This window comes from Malania oleifera, chromosome 7, assembly GCF_029873635.1.
Source record: "Malania oleifera isolate guangnan ecotype guangnan chromosome 7, ASM2987363v1, whole genome shotgun sequence".
Lineage (NCBI taxonomy): Eukaryota > Viridiplantae > Streptophyta > Magnoliopsida > Santalales > Ximeniaceae > Malania > Malania oleifera.
In genome coordinates, this window is record NC_080423.1 from 93579751 (window position 1) to 93598419 (window position 18669).

At 36.4% G+C, this 18669-nt stretch overlaps 1 protein-coding gene and 1 long non-coding RNA gene across 2 annotated transcripts; both read right to left on the minus strand.

Annotated features, from left to right (window-relative positions):
- Positions 1–272: 272 nt before the first annotated feature.
- Positions 273–11800, minus strand: LOC131159332 (KH domain-containing protein At3g08620-like). Its single transcript, XM_058114175.1, has 7 exons — positions 11252–11800; positions 10986–11074; positions 9301–9452; positions 2129–2245; positions 1874–1990; positions 1586–1729; positions 273–808 (listed from the first exon to the last, which is right to left on the minus strand). The coding sequence occupies exons 1-7, from the start codon at positions 11452–11454 to the stop codon at positions 662–664; spliced, it is 969 nt and encodes a 322-aa protein (XP_057970158.1). The 5' UTR covers positions 11455–11800; the 3' UTR covers positions 273–661.
- On the minus strand, positions 10161–10975 carry LOC131159333 (uncharacterized). Its single transcript, XR_009137785.1, has 2 exons — positions 10818–10975; positions 10161–10653 (listed from the first exon to the last, which is right to left on the minus strand). It is a non-coding gene; the product is annotated as an uncharacterized LOC131159333 (long non-coding RNA).
- Positions 11801–18669: the final 6869 nt, after the last annotated feature.

Below are 18669 nucleotides of genomic sequence, written 5' to 3' on the forward strand. Positions count from 1 at the left end.
GGATCCATAACTTGATCTAACTCCAAGGACATAGGCATATTATCAAACCTTGTAGATCTTGTATTCTGTGCATTGTTTTTCTCTTCCTTTTTTTTTTTTTTTTTTTCATTTTCTAATTTTGTTGTGATTCTTCGTAACACCCTTGACTCATTTCCTCCAACAAGCACGCCAAGTTCATTTTGAGAGAAGTGCTAGGGAAGAAGAGTCAGTAATATTGTGAAAGTAGAGATCACAACATACACCATTCTATGTATTGGCTTAATGGGTAATGCTTGCACCATCAATATAATATATGTATTCCACACCCTTGGAAATTACTAACACAAGAATAAATCCAATGAATGTATCGAAGTCTACAAGAAGAAGAAACCCGCATCAACAAGCTAAACTCGAGACAACTATAGAATACCTTTTTCAGTTTTTTTTTTTTTTCTTTTTCCCTCTTTTTTTTTTTCGGTTTTCTGTCATTAGAAAAAGGGAACAAAACAAGACAAAAATAAGAAGGAAGAAAAACACCAGAAGCTCACCAGCAAAAACTGTTAGCCTACTCTTCTGAGGTGCACTGAATTGTAGCTGCATTGAATTGAGCTGTGTAAAGGTAAATTCAGGTATGAATACCTGCAGAAACCTTTTCAGATGGATGAATATGGATTACAGGTTCTTAACGTCCCGTTTTTGCACGTTTCATTCCACTAGAATTAAAAGGAGAAACACTACCACTTGGCCCGGGACTCTCTTCTCGGAAATTTGAATTTAGCAAAGCTAGTTCGCGCAACTGTTGTCTCTTAACATAATCCTGTGACTCATCCTGCACATGGAAGACGTACATTTTATAAATAAAAAATATATATATGTATATTTATACACATGATAACATCAGATCGAATTCAAGACTGAAATGCACATGCAGGGACCAATTAATGTTCGACTCAGATGGTCTTGATATCTAATGGACCAAATGGCGCTGAAATGTGTCAACTGGTTAACGGTGACCTCTAGGAAGCTGACCACAAGCAACATCAAGAACAAATATTTGAATTGTTGTTAAATTATTTATACAACCTAAGGTAGAAAATTCTCATAAGGCAAGAGGCAAGAAAAATATATCATTTATTTTTGTATCTCCATCTCAAAGTCGTCTTCCAAGCTCCAAAATAGCCCTTCCTGAACACAGATGTACCCTGCCTGCTCAAAGAAACTACTACTACTCCAACAGCAATATTAACTAACGGGATCTGAACACGGTATGATCAGCCTAATAGAAAGTTCAATTACAATTCATTCTCCTTCAAAGCTTCTTTTCAAACACCTTGAGGCAAGATTCTTTTGAGGAGGGAAACTGATTTCCCCGCAGTTTAGCCCCAAACACAACCCTGCCAGTTTATCATCCACATGTTCTACCAAATAAGTGCATTCTTGCTTATCATATCTAAAAAATGAAATAAGAACAAGGAGCTAAGACTTGAGATTTAGAACTGGAGCACGGAAAGACCTACTCTCATCTTTTGAGTGGCATCTTAGTGCAAATTATAAAATGATGTAGAGTTTACCGAAAAAGGAAGAAAAATAAGTCGAAAATAAATACCACAGGTTTGAGCAATTCTTCAATAATTTCTTGCGCTTGTCTCAGCCTTAAGTCAACAACATTGGCAGGTAAATCAGCCTCAATCAAGATGTGAAGTGGCTCATTCAGGTGCTCATAGCCTGGTCTTCCCCTTAGCTTCTCTTCCTTGAGAATGAAAAACACCACGAATACATTAGTACAAACAACTAGCAAAGTTGAATATGGAGCGAGGAAAAAGCTTGATTTGTGGATTAACTCAAAAATAACAATCATTTGGTTTTGCATTGCTCATTCTCTTGTCGTACTTACCTTGTCTGGGTCTTTTATTGACCCTTTTCCTCTAATGTATACACGACAGCCTGTAGAAGCTTCCACACGTTTCAGGGAATTGCCTCTAGGGCCCAGAAGTCGCCCGACAAAATTGAACTAAAATCCATAAAGAGTAACTCAGTACAAGTACTACAATGCTGTTATTTACAAGAGTATTCTGTTTTATAACAAAATTCATGAAGAGCATTATTTATCAAATTTGTAATGTTGCAGTAAGAATCTGCACAAACTTACATTTGGATAAGTATCTACAGGAATTTCTAAGCGCAAAATCCTCTTCACAGTATATGAGCTGGGACTTGCAGGGGCACCTTGCCAGTCCATTGTCATTCCATGCGATCCACTCGATCTCTGTAATGAAACAAAGGGTTGTGCTCCATCAGATGGTGCTCAGAATTTTAATGCAACATAAATGGAGTGCAGAAAAAAGGAAGCCATTGGTGAAAAGTGCCAACTGACTATAAGGATTTAATATATATGAGCAACAGATGAAGGACAACACTTATGTAGCAATTGCAACAACAATGGATATAGAAAAAGTACAATGGAACAGTATTTTTCAAACAACTGAAATTGGGAACTTTAATGTCTTAATTGGAAAAATTACACAATCAAAAACAGCAACTAAGCGATGCAATATACAGACAAGCATATCAACACAAGTTCTACAAGAAGAAGAAAGCCATCATCTCCCTACCCCCATCATGCCCTCTCCATTCGGGGCGTGCACACGCAAATTGAAAAGGCAAAGCAAACTCTCACTGCAACATCATTAACTCCAATGTTCATGAAGAGTTATTCAATAGATCAGATGATCTATAATGCATATATTCTTATGTTTCCTTCGAATACATAACTTGGAACCTACAAATTGCCACACAAATCAAGTATTCATATACTTTTAAACTGCAGGCTGTAGCATTAATTACAAACTTAAAAGCAAAGATATTAGTGTGTCAGAACATCAACTAACTTTAAGCATGAGGAAATTCTGGGGAAAAAGAGCTGGTTTGACAAAAGAGAAAATGAGAACAAAATCCAATATTTTGTTCCTACTTCCTGCCTAAAGCTTATTCCTTCCATCATAATATAACATCATTACTATCCAGCACGCAGTGTGCCAGCATGCACACTGAGGGTCTTAAACCACAAGGTCTGATCCAGCGGATTGTCAAGAACATGTAAAAAACTTCTTCTCTTTCACCGACCAAAGTTCCTTTTCAATAAGCACTTGTTCTCCTCGTCATCATTTTTTTGGGGGTTGAAAAAAGCTATATGACCTTACACAGTCACATAAGAGTTTGGAAATGAATGCTGGATTTCTGAGCAACTCCAATGAAGACAAAATAGGGAGGAAAAGATAATGAAACAACCCCATTCTGGAATATTGACATGATCCCAGGAATTTCATCAAACAATTCTATCCACCTACCCAAACTGACAACTGCATAAAACAAATATTTAATCAAATATAATTGCAGCATTCTATTGCTAAATAGACACACATTAATAGATAAACCATATTGAACCACAATGGAGATTGGTGCATCCTGAAAACTTAAACTCTAGCTTTTATCTTTTACTTGCAAAACTTTTTACGGGCAACATCTTCGAGTTGGTCTAAAATTTCATCCCCTAATGAAATTGGTGCTATTCATTAGTCCACCTTCTTCCTTCCTCCAAGACAGGATCTCCACACGGCCACTAAGCACCAAACATTAAAGTTTCACTCCAACTCTCAAGGAACTGCTTCCATGCAAATTTCAATAGTCTCAACATTAAACAATTTCTAATCATGCACAAATCTAAGAGGTGGGATCAGAAAGTTGCCATGGTCCAAAATTTATCCTAATGATTCAACACTGCGTATTTTGAAGAATTATCCAAGTTCCAAACAGTGTATGACACCAACTAATTTTTTTAAGATACTACAAAAAAGGCACGATGTCCCTCCGAAAACAAGAGAAAATGCAGTGAACAAAACAATATATTAATGAATCTAAGCCCTCCAATCTCTTTGCATATCTATGAGTGAAATTCCTTGAAGCCCACCGAACCAAATGAAGGACACCAAAGAAAAATGATTCTACTCCAGACCAAATCAGGGGAATTCTTCTGCTCTTTAAAGACCCAGCATTATGCTCCAGCCAAAAACAGCACATAATCAGCAATAAAGCTCATTTCCAAAGAAGCTTCCTCTCCTAAAGCTGACCAAAAGCCACAAATTTTTCAAGAAAAATCCAAACAAGGGCACACCCAATTCTCATCATGAATACAAACAATCTATGCCACATATTCCAAGGGAAAGCATAGTGAAAGAAAATGAGCATTGGTCTTGCAATCTGGGAACAACGGACACACACACAGCCTCCGAGATACGGACCTTAATTGGACCTTCTTATCAGCAACAAAACATTAGAGTGAATCCAATTAAGAACCACAGACCAAGTAAAACCTGGATTTCACAAGGGATATTAGCTTCCCAAACAAGTACGAAGGGAAGTGATCAACACTATTGAAACACGTTAACATTGCAGGGAAACTCTTGAAGCATCCAAGATTTCAAACCCTTCATCCAAATTTTGAGAGGGGTGAGCTGAATCTAGGATATAACAAATGTACAAGATAGCTCATCTCTCTCTTATTCAAATTTCTCATAAAAAAGAAGAAGCTCTAAGAACTCTCGTCAAAGCCAAGAAAAGTTGAACCAGAGGCGTCACAGCAATCAGAAAGATGAAACAAGCATAAACTAACAGAAAAAGAAGCATCCTATCCAATGATCCCTCCCAAAATAAAATTCTCCCCATTACCAAGATATAATATTACTCAAGTACTGTAAAGGCAATAAATCTAAGAATTTCAGAAAGCTCCCATTTAGTCACATCAATCCCATGTATGGTATACCAACCAATTGAAAGGACTCCAAATTTACTTTGGATCAGCATATGCCAAATGGGCTTGGATCCTAAAGGAAAGTGTCAAAGCTATTTACCCATCAAGGCAATGTTTTTTGACATCAGACTTCCAAAACCCAACACCCTTTAATCTTAGGTCTATAAACTGTTGTTTATGGTGTGACTCTTATACTTTGGATTTTATAAACAAAGAAGGGAGAAAAACATAAAGGGGCAATACAGCAGGGACTCGTCGACGAGTAGATCCCGAGAGCATAAAAATCTCAGAGTTCTGGAGATACCGAGAGCAGAAAAATGGGCTTGTCGATGAATGCCCTGTTCTTATCGACGAGTGTCCTTCTCTGAATCGTCGAAGATCCCCTGTACCCGTCAAGGAGTGCGCCTGGGCTATGAGTAGTTTTTTGAATTTTGAATTTTGAATTTTGAATTTTGAATTTGAACGTTGGGGTGGTTGGGTAATTGGAGGGAAACCACCGAAACACTGTTATATATGTCATTTTGGGCGTGTATTGAGTGTGAGTGATCATTTTGAGAAGTGTACTGTGTACTTTGAGATTTCCATAGTGAAATTTGTGTGTCATTGCTTCCGTGGATGTAGGTTTTGCTGAACCACGTAAATCTTCTTGTTGTTTTTGTTATTTATCATTTTTTGGTTGTGTTTCATTTACTTGTTGTATTTAATCCGCCGTGTTTAGTATTTATCCCATCCATATCACAACATAAACCTTCTCCTAGCTAATAAAATGATCTCTCTTCCCCACCCCCCACCCCAGCACCCAAAAAAACAACCCTGACAAAGAAATCCCTCATTAGCATTCCCAGCCTACTAACAACCTGCACTAAAATCGAAAGAAAAGAAAGATAATATAAATGAAGAGAGGAGAAGCAAGCTTAAATCAACACAATGTTACCCCCTGCACTCTCTCCATTACCCAATCCCAACACAATATATGATGCAAGAAAACAAATATGAATGCCTGGGGAAAAGGGAAAAAAAGGAACTGCTTTGCTGTTCAATGGAGAACCTGTAAAGGATCCTTTTTTAGTTTTTTTCTTTTACTAATGAAGAGGCCTCATGGCAAGTTAAGGCCTCCCGGAACACCTATCACGGCAACCACAAATCAAAGGTGTTCACTTAAATGCATATCTTGTCCAGGTATCCAGAACATCCGTGTCAATGGTTCATCTCAGTGCTCACCCTTACAGCTTGTGAGGGGTATTCAAATATATCTACAGTCTCAAGGAACTGCTTCCACACCAAATTCAACAATTTCAACTTCAACCATATTTAATAACATATAATCAAAGAGGTGGGATCAAATATTTGAACAGTCTCAACCCTTATCTCACTGCTTTACTAACGCCATCCAAGTTCCCCACAATAGATTGGACCAACATAACAAATGATGAAAGAAAGAAAAATATGATGTTCAGAAGAACAAAGGGAAAAAGGAAAAAGAAGAAAGATACACATAAACCAATTAACCAAAATAGTAAAACAAAAGCAATGCCAATGCATTAGATATAGTATCCAGCATAAGTCAAGCATCATTGCTCAGCAGGTAGAGGCAAAATGATCACTTTCTGTCACGGATGGAATGTCCTTTCTTATCCTTTGATTACTTTAGCATAGAAACAATTAATAAAAGCATGTAATTTAATCATAGGCAGCTCAATCATGGCAAAATTTCACACACACACACACACCGTATATTTTATTTTTACACCTTTTTGGTGATGATATGATGACAGAGGTGTCTTAGCAACTAGAGCAGAGGCCAGGCGTAACAGGTTAATTGCGGGCCAAATTTGAAGTTGAAAAGGTTTTCAAACAAGCCCTAGTAGAGATGGATCCACATGTGCTTGTGAAATAGAACACGCATCGTTGGGGATGCTTGGCCACTTTAACTACATTCATTTATAGAGGATGGCATCTCCACTCTACTCCATTTTTACACAGAACATGTTAAGTGGATAAATCATATCAACAATAATCTAGAAAACTGAGTTCTTGAAGGTTCTTTAAAGATGATGACGAGCAACAGAATACCAAGAGATTCTGTGTAATCAATTATTCCATGGTCTTTTCAACCCAAAAAAAAACATAAAATAAAACAAGAATTTTATGCATAAACTGATAAGCATTCACTAGTAACACACTGAAATATTTTTTGCCCAAAATTTTCCACTGATCCATTACAGCAGTTTTATGATAGATTCAGTTCAGTAGTTTTACAAAAATAAATAAATAAATAACACCCTGCCCAAGCTCAAATAGAAGGAGAAAGAGAAAGAGAAAGAGAGAGATTTTAGGTTATTTTGGTAATCCCAAAATATCATCTACAAGAAGCATGGTATTTACAGGACCATAACCTGATGGTAACGGCACTACATAGCTGTATTGATGTACCATGGGGCAAAATCTCGTCAGTGTCCTAATTCACATCCACATCATTCTGCTACAATGTCATAAATGACCACTATTGTCCATTACATGCCATTCATCCGCATCATTCTACTACAATGCCATAAATGACCACCATTGTCCATTACATGCCATAACTATCCACTACAGGATGTTGTGCTCCAAACTTGAAGTGAATTGCTTAAATATTGTTTTACACTAACTTTGAGTTTTTTAAGAACATTTCAAACTTTTGAAGCTTGAGGCAGAATTTATAACTATATTCGTCATATTTATTGTCTTATAATAAAGAATTAAACTCAAACTAATTGAAGATATATAAACCATGCCCAAAAATCATATTTTAGAAGTTTTCTTTTTCCACTGGTTATTATATTCATCATCTACATTTTCCTACTTCAACTGCAATATATATATATTAAAAGTCAAATTTGAAGGCAAGTAGTCTAAAATATTTGCTCCATTAACTTTTGTTCATATGTTTATTTGTTCAAGTGATTATGCTATGAAATATAAATTATAATTATGTTCCATAATTTATTATGCAAGCAAAAGGGGAAATTGAACAAGATGCAATACACAGAATTAAAGTAGGATGGGTAAATGTTCTATGATCATGGAATACCCTTAAAATTAAAAGGAATCTGTTATAAGACGGCTAAAAGGTTGACTATGCTTTAAGGTTCAGAATGTTGGGCAACTAAGAAACAGCATGTACAAAAAGTAAAAATTCCCGAAATGTGAATGCTAAAGTGGATGAGTGATATAACATTTAAAGATAAATTAAGGTATTAGCATATATGCAATAATTTAGGCATAGCGTCAATAAAAGACAAGATAAAGGAGGTGCGGCTTAGATGGTTTTGGCATTTGAAACACAGACCTAATAGAGTTGTGAGGATAAGTCTTTCTGGCATGAAAAGTGGAAAGGGTAGGTCAAAAATAACTTGGAATGAGATAGTGAAGAAAGATTTAATAACCCTTAATCTAGTAGAGAAAAATGCTCTCGATGGGGTGAATTGGTGGAAGAGTATTCATGTAGCCAATCCCACCTACTGGGACTTAAGACTTGTTGTTGTTTTGTAACTATGTTCCATAATTTATGTTACATTATTATATGATGTCTTAATTTAGTTTAGATTTATATTCAACATGTTAGTAATTACTGACAGCTACAAAGCTTCTACCCTTCAGTAACAAAAGAACCAATAGAACATTTAACATTTTTAGCATAAGTTATTCATAGCACATTCAAAATTTTGCTAAAAATTAAGACTTTAATATTCAAGATTTTGGAGTCTAAGCGCGAATATGTAAGTTTCAACAAATTTTCTAGTTATAATGTGTGGCATCCATTATGCCTTCCGCATTACACAACATCCAATTCCAAAATGACCGCAGCCCATTATGGATATGCAGACCGCCACTGTCTTTTTAAACAATGACTAGAAGCATGAAGAAACTTGTTGCCATTTAAACAACAGAACAGCATTTCCAGCAGAAAATTATGTATAGTAATATTTCAGAGGGGTTGAATTTATATGGCCATTAAAACAACTAGAAAAATAAAATTTGTTTTTTCCCCCTGTTTAATTATCTTATGATTATACTTCACTCATGTTTCACACTCATTTAGCATGCATACAATGAAAGTAAATCCTGAGAATTTCTACCAAAGTTGGTTGGACTCGATGCAAAAACCAATAATGGTTTGAAATTTTGAAATCTGCCACAAACAATAACTTGATATATTTTTAGAATTTACAATTAAAAAAAATCACAATTTGTTTTCAACTTCAATGTGAGATGCATGATGAAACAGCTAAATAATCTGAATAAGTCTGCCTAATTCTACAGAGACAATTGCCAATAAAGGTATGTACTCTCTATTCAAAGAAAAAAAAAGATAGTAATGGAACAAAATACATGAAAACAAAAAACCTCAAGCCATTTAGCATTGATACCTGCAATCTCATTTACCTTGACCCAGCTACATGTAGGCATCAGGCACAAACAGAAAGCGTATGTGTGACAAAGTAAATTTGTAACAAATACAAATTATTTACCTCCTGGTGACGGCCATTCCAGCTGCTGAACCCTGTTCCAGCAACATTTGACATGAGGTTTGAAGAAGCCATGGGACTGGGGCTTCTGTGCTGCAGTCTATCAAAATCACCAAAGCCTTGGTTGGACAACATCCCAGAAACCCGTAAAATCTCTGCACAAACAAAAGCACATTCGCATATAAGAATCCTATATGCACTCTCCATAATGCCAACACTTATCATGGAAGATGGAAGATTGATTAGTGGAAAATTTTCAACCCCCTAAGCTTATAGAGCATGCAAAGAGACAGACGAAAGATAGTTTTCAGCCTTTTTTTTCTAACCATTCTTTCCTGGTTCACAGGATTATCACACTGGCTGGAGGAGTAACACTAGTCAAACTTTAGAATCACCAAAAAAACCTTCTCACCCTCAGCTAATAAAAGGTGCTAAAATGAAATGTCACAAGCTCTTAATTCTTGCAAACAAATAAATGACATATCCTTTAAATCCATTTTTCATTACCAAATTGAATAAGTGCAGGTATAACAATCTACAAACACATGACCATGCACTTAAATGTCTTACTCTACAGCATCAAACTTGCACATTCCTAGTAAACCTAGAATTTTAGTACACAAGGATAAATGGATGCATAGGCATGTCACACTTAGCACGACTTTACTCAAGAATAAATGGGAGTAAATCGACAACAGAAAATCTATGGAAGGACAAATCATTACAATGAAAGGACAATGAACGACTCCATGAAAAGATACTTTTTGTTTTAACACAGCATTTGAGATTAGCATCTTCATTTTCATTGCCATATAATGAATGTCTTCATCATACATAGCGCATCTGAGAACAACAACATAATATTTCAATAAACCTCATCATTCTTTTAACCTGTTTTTAATAGTAGTTAGCCAGTATATTTTAGAACAGGCAGAAAAATTACAAAGTCAAGCTAACAGGGTAGAAATTAAAACCCATTTAGCTCAAAGTCTACTAGTATAGTCTTTTCCCTCAACTTTCATAACCTTCCCTCAACATCAAATAAAACCTAGCTTACAAAGTTACAAGAATTTAAAAATCAATCTGGGTCTTTTCATAAAGCTTCAGATTCTTCCTCTCCAAATGTGGTAAATCGATGGCCGCCCAAGCAAGTTTGCAGAATCAGGAACAAAGGGAATTGTTTGATCCGGTGCAAATGATCCACTGAAGCTCAAAGTCCCATAATCCACGGTTATAAACTTATAACATTCCAATTGACTCCCACTGTAAAAAACCAACTAAAAAAGTGTTCAACTGCTTCCTAAAGCACAATGGGGTGGTTATATTTACTTTCAATACAAAAGCATACTGTCACTCCTGCAGGGGGGAGACAACAAAAGCTAAAATCAGACTATTCAGAGTGGTTACAAGAAAAAGGGGGCAAATGAAAAAAGAGTAGCCAACGCAAGCACGAAAGCAGGACTGTCAAGTACTGAAGAAAAAGTAGCAGGCAAGGACCATGCAAATCAAACCAATCTCACCGATCTAAGTCACTTTTGATGCACAAAGAAATGCATTTCATATGCCCAATAATGCTGCCACACACACATCTAAAAAATTGAATAAGCAGAAGAAACCATTAAACCCATAAAAACCCAGATCCAAAACTCATAGATTAACCCTGATCAGCAGGAGAAAATTAAACTAACCTTGATTCAACAGTCGGCTGCATATCGGAAGAACCTGCATGAAGGGTCCCAGCTTCTGATGCTCTTGTAACAATTCCGACAAGTACTGACTACAAACACCAAAGAAAAAAAAATCAATCAATACCCAGATGAGCAAATTGAAAAATTAAAAAGACCCAAAAGGATCCAAGCAGAGAATCGCAAATTCAAGCGAACCCAGAATACAGAACCCGATCAAGAGCAAGAACACACAGTAATTGTTCTTTGTTCTTTTGGGAATACAGTACCTGTCAACATCTGGAGCGCTTCTAATCCTGGGAGAGACGGCTCTAGCTGCTGATGAGAAGTTGGGATTATACAAACCTGACATGGCTTTTTCTCGACAACAAATGAATGGGATATGGAAAAGGGTTTTAGTATAGCAGAGGAAGCAAAAGAAAAGAGAGGCGCACACACACACACACAGCCCCCAACGAAAAAGGGCTTGCATACAACAACAACCTAAAGGTTGAAAGGTCTCTGAAAATTGCAGAAAGGTAGCCCAACCCTTTTCTTTTCTTTTCTTTTTCTTTTCTTTTTCCTTCTTTTTTTAAATTCTTATAAAAAATAATTTGTGCACTGTTCCTCACCGTGACTCAAGCGAAAAATGAAATTCCATTTAAGCATAGGAAATTTAGAAAAAAGAAGAAAAATATAATCACTGTAATTAAGAAATGGTTTAAGTAGAAATCTTAAATCTACTAGAAAGTTAAAATAATTATTAATAAATTATGGTTAATATTATTGTGCGATTTGAGAAATTAATAAGGGAAGGGAAATTTCTGTGATTGGAGGAGGAGGCTGCCAGTCGCTTATTACAGCTACTGTTGGTATCTGGCAGGGAAAGAAGGGAGAAGCGGTGGACACGTGTCGAGCATGCAGGGAATCAACACGGCACCGTAATTAGGAAAATGGGTCCCACAGTCGGAGCAAGAGGCCGACGGAAAATGATATTGCCAGCCCGGCCTTAGCTGGAGCCTGGCGGAGGGGCACGCTCCAGACGACGCCGTTTTATTCTCTCTCTTTCCTGTTTTTTTTCCCTCTCCTCTTTTTCTAGGTGGCTCTTGCTTACCACGACAGCTTCATAAATAATAGTTTTAAGTTAATTATATTTTGACGTGAAAATATGTATGACTTATTTTTTTTTAAATAATTAATTTATCAAATAAATTATTACGAGTGGCTATCGATCACCACGCACCACGTCAGCTCCATAAATAATAGTCTTACACCAATTATGTTTTAACGTGTAAATATGTGAGATCTACTTTTTGAATGTCAAAATAAGTCATTTAAAAATATCCCTTCTAAAACAAACATGATGCAAGGCCACCCCCCCTTCCCTTTCTTTACTCGTTCCTACAGTTGTCGCGATGGCAAAATTGTCTTTAGATTTCACACTTTTGTCTTGCTTGTAATATTGCTGTCACGCAACACAAATTTAAAAATATGATTACTAGGGGAATTATTAGAATTTAGATGTTCAAATTATTTAAAATTTGAATAAATTGATTGGCAACCAATTTATTTAATAAATTATAACGAATGACTCTTAATTACCACATCAGCTACACAAATGACAAATTTAAACCAATCATATTTTGACATGTAGATATGTGAGACCTACTTTATGAAACTGATAACTAAAAATTGTGTGTGTGTGTCAAAATAAGAGTGATTCAAATTCATGCCTAATGAATCTAACATGACGCGAGACAACTCAAAATCTTTTTCTTCCTTCCCTTCCTTTACTCGATTCTTGCAATTGTCGTGGTGTCAAAATTGTCTTCATATTCTACATACTTCTCTCGTGCTTGTAGCATTGTTGTCATGCAACAACAAGGATGTATCAATATGATTACAACCGAAATTATTAGAATTTAAATGTAAAAATTATTTTAACTTCGAATAAATCGATCAACAATTGGTTTATTGCATAAATTATTATTATAAGTGGCTTTCAATCACCACGTCAGCTCCATAAATGATAGTTTTAAAACAATCATGTTTTGACATGTAAATATGTGAGGCCTATTCTTTGAAATTGAGAGCTAAAAAAGTAGACCACACACACACACACACACATATATATATATATGCAAGCCTCAAAATAATAGTGATTCAAAATCATCCATGTTATATTTGTGTGTGGCTCTTATAATTAGTGGGATCACAAACAAAGGAAGGAAAACATGTGAGAGAAGTTTTCTTGTGCTAGCAGCAAAAAACTCGTCGACGAGTTCCCTGTGCTCGTCGACGAGTAGATATCGAAAGCCAGAAAATTTCAGAGTTAGAGACTTGTCGACAAGTGGGTTTCTTTGTCTCACCGAAAAATACCCTATACTTGTCAACGATTGCGCCTGGACTTTGAGAGGTTATTTAAATTTTGAATTTGAACAGCGTGACAGTTGGGGATTCAGAGGGAAACCTTCGAGGGCTTATTATATATGTTCTTTTGAACATATTTTGACATGTAAGAGAGTGAATGTAACGCTTTGGGCTCGCCACGTGGGGCTTAGAGTGTTGTGAGACCAATCATACTTCTCTAATACCATTCACACAGCAGAATTAATTAAATAACCTCAAACAAAATACTAGAGTTCTGTATTTATATAAGCAAACCCATAAAATACAATCTCATTCTTCATATTACATAACCAGTATAAAATATATTAAACATAAAACTTAACACATATCTGTTCTGGTATCCACTCACAAAAACTAACCCCCATCCTGGAGTTATCTAAGCTCAATCATCTAGAAGACCTGAAAAGATTAAATAATTGACAAGGTGAGACACCTATCAGTAAGGAAGAAATAAGTTACAACAGTGTGTGGCTAAAGTGTTTAATATAATTACAAGATATTCATACAATTGTATTTTACTATCTATAATGGCCAATGAAAATGCATTCATAATCACATCATTGTTGACTTCTCTGTCACCCAATCACAAACACACAAACATAATTATTTTTACTGATAATTCCCGAGAATAGGGAAGTCTACCCACTCATACAAGTAGATTCCCTCTGCTCTAGTGCTAACATCAGGGCACTCACATTTCTCAGTAAACCCTCGGGTAATATATCCAGGTAAAGTCTTTGAGAATAGGGAAGATCACCCGCCCATACAAGTGGCTTCCCTCTACTCTAGTATCCACAAATAACTACCAGAGTACTCGCCTTCCTCAGCAAGCGCTCATGTGGAGAGTTTAACTTTACCATAAATACTCATATAATTAAAGTTACACACATCCAATGCCATCATTTCATAGAATTCCACACATTTACACATACCATAACCAATCCACACGAGAGAATTCGTACAGTTTTCATTCACACCCACATAGGGTTCATATCCACACATAATACAACATCCACACAGGACTCTAATCCATATAAAATACATGTTCATACAGGACTATCAACCACACAGGTTACACGGTCCACACATGACTAATCAACCACATAGGTTACACGGTCCACACAAGACTAATCATCACACAGATTACAACACATATCACCTTGTTCATGGTAAATAGGTAAAACAAACTCCTCATACCACTGCCAATGTTTTACGCCCAATATAAACGCTCATATAACGATCTCCTCGTACCACTACCAACGTTATATGATAGTTATATCAGGTACGATATAACGACCTCCTCATACCACTGCCAACGCTATATCGCAATTTACATGAACCACAGCACAAATTAATAACAAAACCAACCACTCACGCACATCCACGCATCTACCACAGTATACACAATCAGACAATATCCACAACCAACTAATATTTTCAACCAAGCAGAATTCCCAACCCAAACAATATTCACAATCACACAATAAATCATAATTCTGTAGTATTCGCAACCATTTAATTGTCAAAGTTGTTTTCATACCACACGATATTTCTCAATATAATATATAATTAAGAACAATAATTTCAATGCCTGCGCCGTTAAGAAAATTATACCAAAATATAAATATAATTTTATACTCAAAATCTAATCGATTTTAAATTATTAAAAAACTGTTATAAAGTATTTCCCCTTACCTGTTTCTCGAGATTCAGCCTAAAATCAAACAAAAACGAGACTCTGTATTCCAAAAATCCCAACTTTCTCAAATCTTAGAAAAACACTTATTTAATACTTCCTAGGTTCCACATATTTCAAAATAATAATAAAACCCTAAAATATCTCACTTACCCTAGTTTTGGGATGTTTCCCAAACTTCTAAAATTGAAATTCTGTTCCGCCTATGTTGTAGAGATTCTTCTAGGGAGTCTCGTGGTAGCTTCCGATCATCGAACCGAGGAGAAACAGGGCTAGAAACCTAGAGAGAAGGTGAGAGGGCCATTTGTGAGAGAGAGAGAGAGAGAGAGAGAGAGAGAGAGAGAGAGTACATGCAACGTTTTCTCTCTAAAAATATTTTTTTTTCTTCCCTTTTCTCTTCTTTTATTATTTTTATTAATTAAATTTTTCGAGTTGTTACATTGCCGGAGTAGGGGTATCGTATGCTATAGATGCGGAAAATATGGTCATATAGCCCGGGAATGTCGAGAACCACCGAACAATGCACCTGCTCCGCTGCTTAGGTAATATATATGTATAAAAAAATGAATCCCCGGTACCTACGGGTCCGGGTTGACTTTGACTGTGTATTATGGTCTCAGAGTATTATTAGAGTAATAATATTGGATGTAAAAAAAATGGTTCTAAAGTCAGAACGTTACATTTTGGTATCAGAGCCTAGGTTGTTAGGTTTTATAGACTTTAGTGTGCAGCGGAAACAATACTAAAGTGTAGGAATAGATCAGGAATTTAGAAAGTCAATACTAGGAAATTAAAATGAGTATTTAGGGTTTTGTTCCGTAATCGAGTAGCAGGATTTCCATAGTGGTTTATGTATTTTTCTTGGAGTGACGATTTCAAGAAAGCCATAGTAACTTATTGTCAGGTTGTGTTTCTCAATTACTGAACTGAATCTTAAATTGAAGAATAAGGATGTTAGATTAAATTGATGATATGAGATTTCAGTTAAATAAATATGTTAGTTATGTTGTGTAGACAGGGTCCTCAGACTATGTTTATCCTCTTTTGAAATGGACCCTAGGGGCTCATGCCAGTGGTGATGATGGTGCATGCCCCTCTGGTGCGAGTGGTGGTATTTCAGATGCAATTCTGCGTAGTGTGGCTCAGCCGGTTGTGACTGAAATTGCACAAAGCTCTAGGGAGCAGGGAGGACCAGCAGCAGACCAAGGTTACACTATAGAGAATTTCGTTAAAATGAATCCTCCGGCGTTTTCAGGAGGAGTCGATCCTGCAATTGCTGAAAACTGGATGCAGGAAATCGAGAAAATACTGACAGTGCTTCATTGCACTGATGAACAAAGGGTCCTATATACATCATATAAGTTGACAAGTATGGCTGAGAGATGGTGGACAACTATGAAATTGCTTGAGGAACAGAGACCCGTACCAATGGTCATGTCATGGAACTGATTTATCGTTATCTTCCTCCTACTGTTAGAGAAGCTAAGATAGCAGAATTTCTGAAATCTAAGACAGGGGCAATTGGCGGTTCAGCAATATACAGTAAAGTTTATCGAGCTATCACGCTTTGCTCCTTACATCATTCCAGATGAGGTGAAGAAGGTGAGAATATTTGAGAGGGGTTTGAGGCATGACATTCATAGACAAGTGACAGTACTAAAGGTGCAAGATTTCTCTGAATTAGTGGATAGGGCCAAAGTGGCAGAAGAAAGCAACCAGAGGGATGTGGAGACATTGAGTTAGAGGAAGAGGCCCACGCCTCCGGAATTCCAAACAGGGTCCAGCCGAGGCCCTTAGAGGGGAGACAGATCCGATGGAGCTCCGAGGCAGAAGATAGGGAGACGGGAGGTTTAGGGCAAGCAGGCATATACAATTTGTTTTAAATGACATAGAGGAGAATGCCAAGTAGGCAGGAATGTCTGCTACCGATGTGGTGGACTGGGCCATGAGCCACGGGATTGTCATATGCAGTATAGTACTACTCCTGCTCCCAAACCATTTGGAAGGAATATCCAGGAACCCATAGGTGGCAGCCAGCAGAGGAGCACAGCCCGGACGAGGGTCTATATGTAGCGACCTGCTATTTATCTTGGGATTTTTTTTATATATATAATTTACAATGCTCTTATACCAAACTGAATTAAACCCAACCATCAACCTAAGCAGTGAGAAGCAGAAATCAAATAAATATAACCGTATATAATTATATACAATACCAGAGTGCTAACATGTTTCCCAAAATATACATATATGATTGTTCCCCAAATATCCTCAACTAGTGAGGGCTATACAAAAATACTCCCAAAAATATACTCACTCTCTATTGACAGGGCAGTACTGAGGCCCCACTATCTGTGAGTCTGGTCTGTTTGCCTACCTGGATCACCTAAAAAATGTTAAAGTAATGGGATGAGCCAACGCTCAATAAGACAAAATATGCTATTGCTAGTGTGTGGCAAAAGAGTTACATTACTATGAAAATCTGTTTCTATATAATCAAGTATAACTGGATATGTAAATACAGTACAAATAATAGAAACCACCACCATTTCCACATTACTTAACATATATGTATTTTAGGTTGCTATTCAAAATACTTCTAATGTACATAAGTACATTCTCTGTCTCTGTAAATCTATATATACATAATAATAATAATAATAATAATAATAATAATAATAATAATAATAATAATAATAATAATAACTGAAAACTTCCCTGTGGATAACTGTGTGTCATGATTTAACCCTTATGACAGGGTTGTGCGGCCCATAGGCGGGATCTACCCTGGCTGGCCGACCAGTGTAAACCACTATACTCCCTCAGTAAGATCGGCCACTCCTCAACCCATATTTGATGGGGAGTCTGCCCATGTCTAAGCACGATCAACCTACTACCACGTATTATCTAAATAGGTGGTTGCACTCTAAACTGAAATATCCACAACTACGGTACCGTGCTCTGTAACTGTATGGTCCAATAGGGTCTGATACTATATAATACATCTCTATATACAACTATTTGATTTACCATGATTCTGAAATAACTGTATTAACCATGACACTAAAATAAACTATAACTGTGTCAACTGTATTTCTGAACTGAACTGTAATCTGTAAGTCATGGTACTGGAAACTGTATAATCATGGTACTAAAAACTACATAATCATGGTATTCTATAATTACTATAAAACACAGCCACTGGCTCTATATTCTGTAAAACATACCCTGAAAATACTATAAAACATGTTTATGTACTATATTTATATTTTCAAGCCACACAATAATTTAATACATAATATTCATAATTAATAAACTGTATAAAGTCCTGCTATGAATAATATCTTGTTAAAAGTATACATTTCATACTGGAAATCATTTTAGAACTACCTAACATAGCATATTTCATTTACCTAATTCCTGTTAAAATCCCCCTACTATGACGAGTCCTACACCCGCAAGGTTCTCCACTTAACACCCTGAGAACCATAAATCCCATAACAAAATATCAATATTTCTTTGCCTACATCATTTCCTACAACTGTCAGAAGGCCAAAAATTGACTAAAAGGCTTTACCCTGACTCTAGGGAGAAATTCGACTT

Coding starts and splice junctions, on each gene's coding strand:
- LOC131159332 (XM_058114175.1), bottom strand. CDS start 11,454: ATGCAAGCCCTTTTTCGTTGGGGGCTGTGTGTGTGTGTGTGCGCCTCT. Junction 11,075..11,251: donor AGCGCTCCAGATGTTGACAG/GTACTGTATTCC, acceptor TGGTGTTTGTAG/TCAGTACTTGTCGGAATTGT. Junction 9,453..10,985: donor CAGCCGACTGTTGAATCAAG/GTTAGTTTAATT, acceptor TTGTTTGTGCAG/AGATTTTACGGGTTTCTGGG.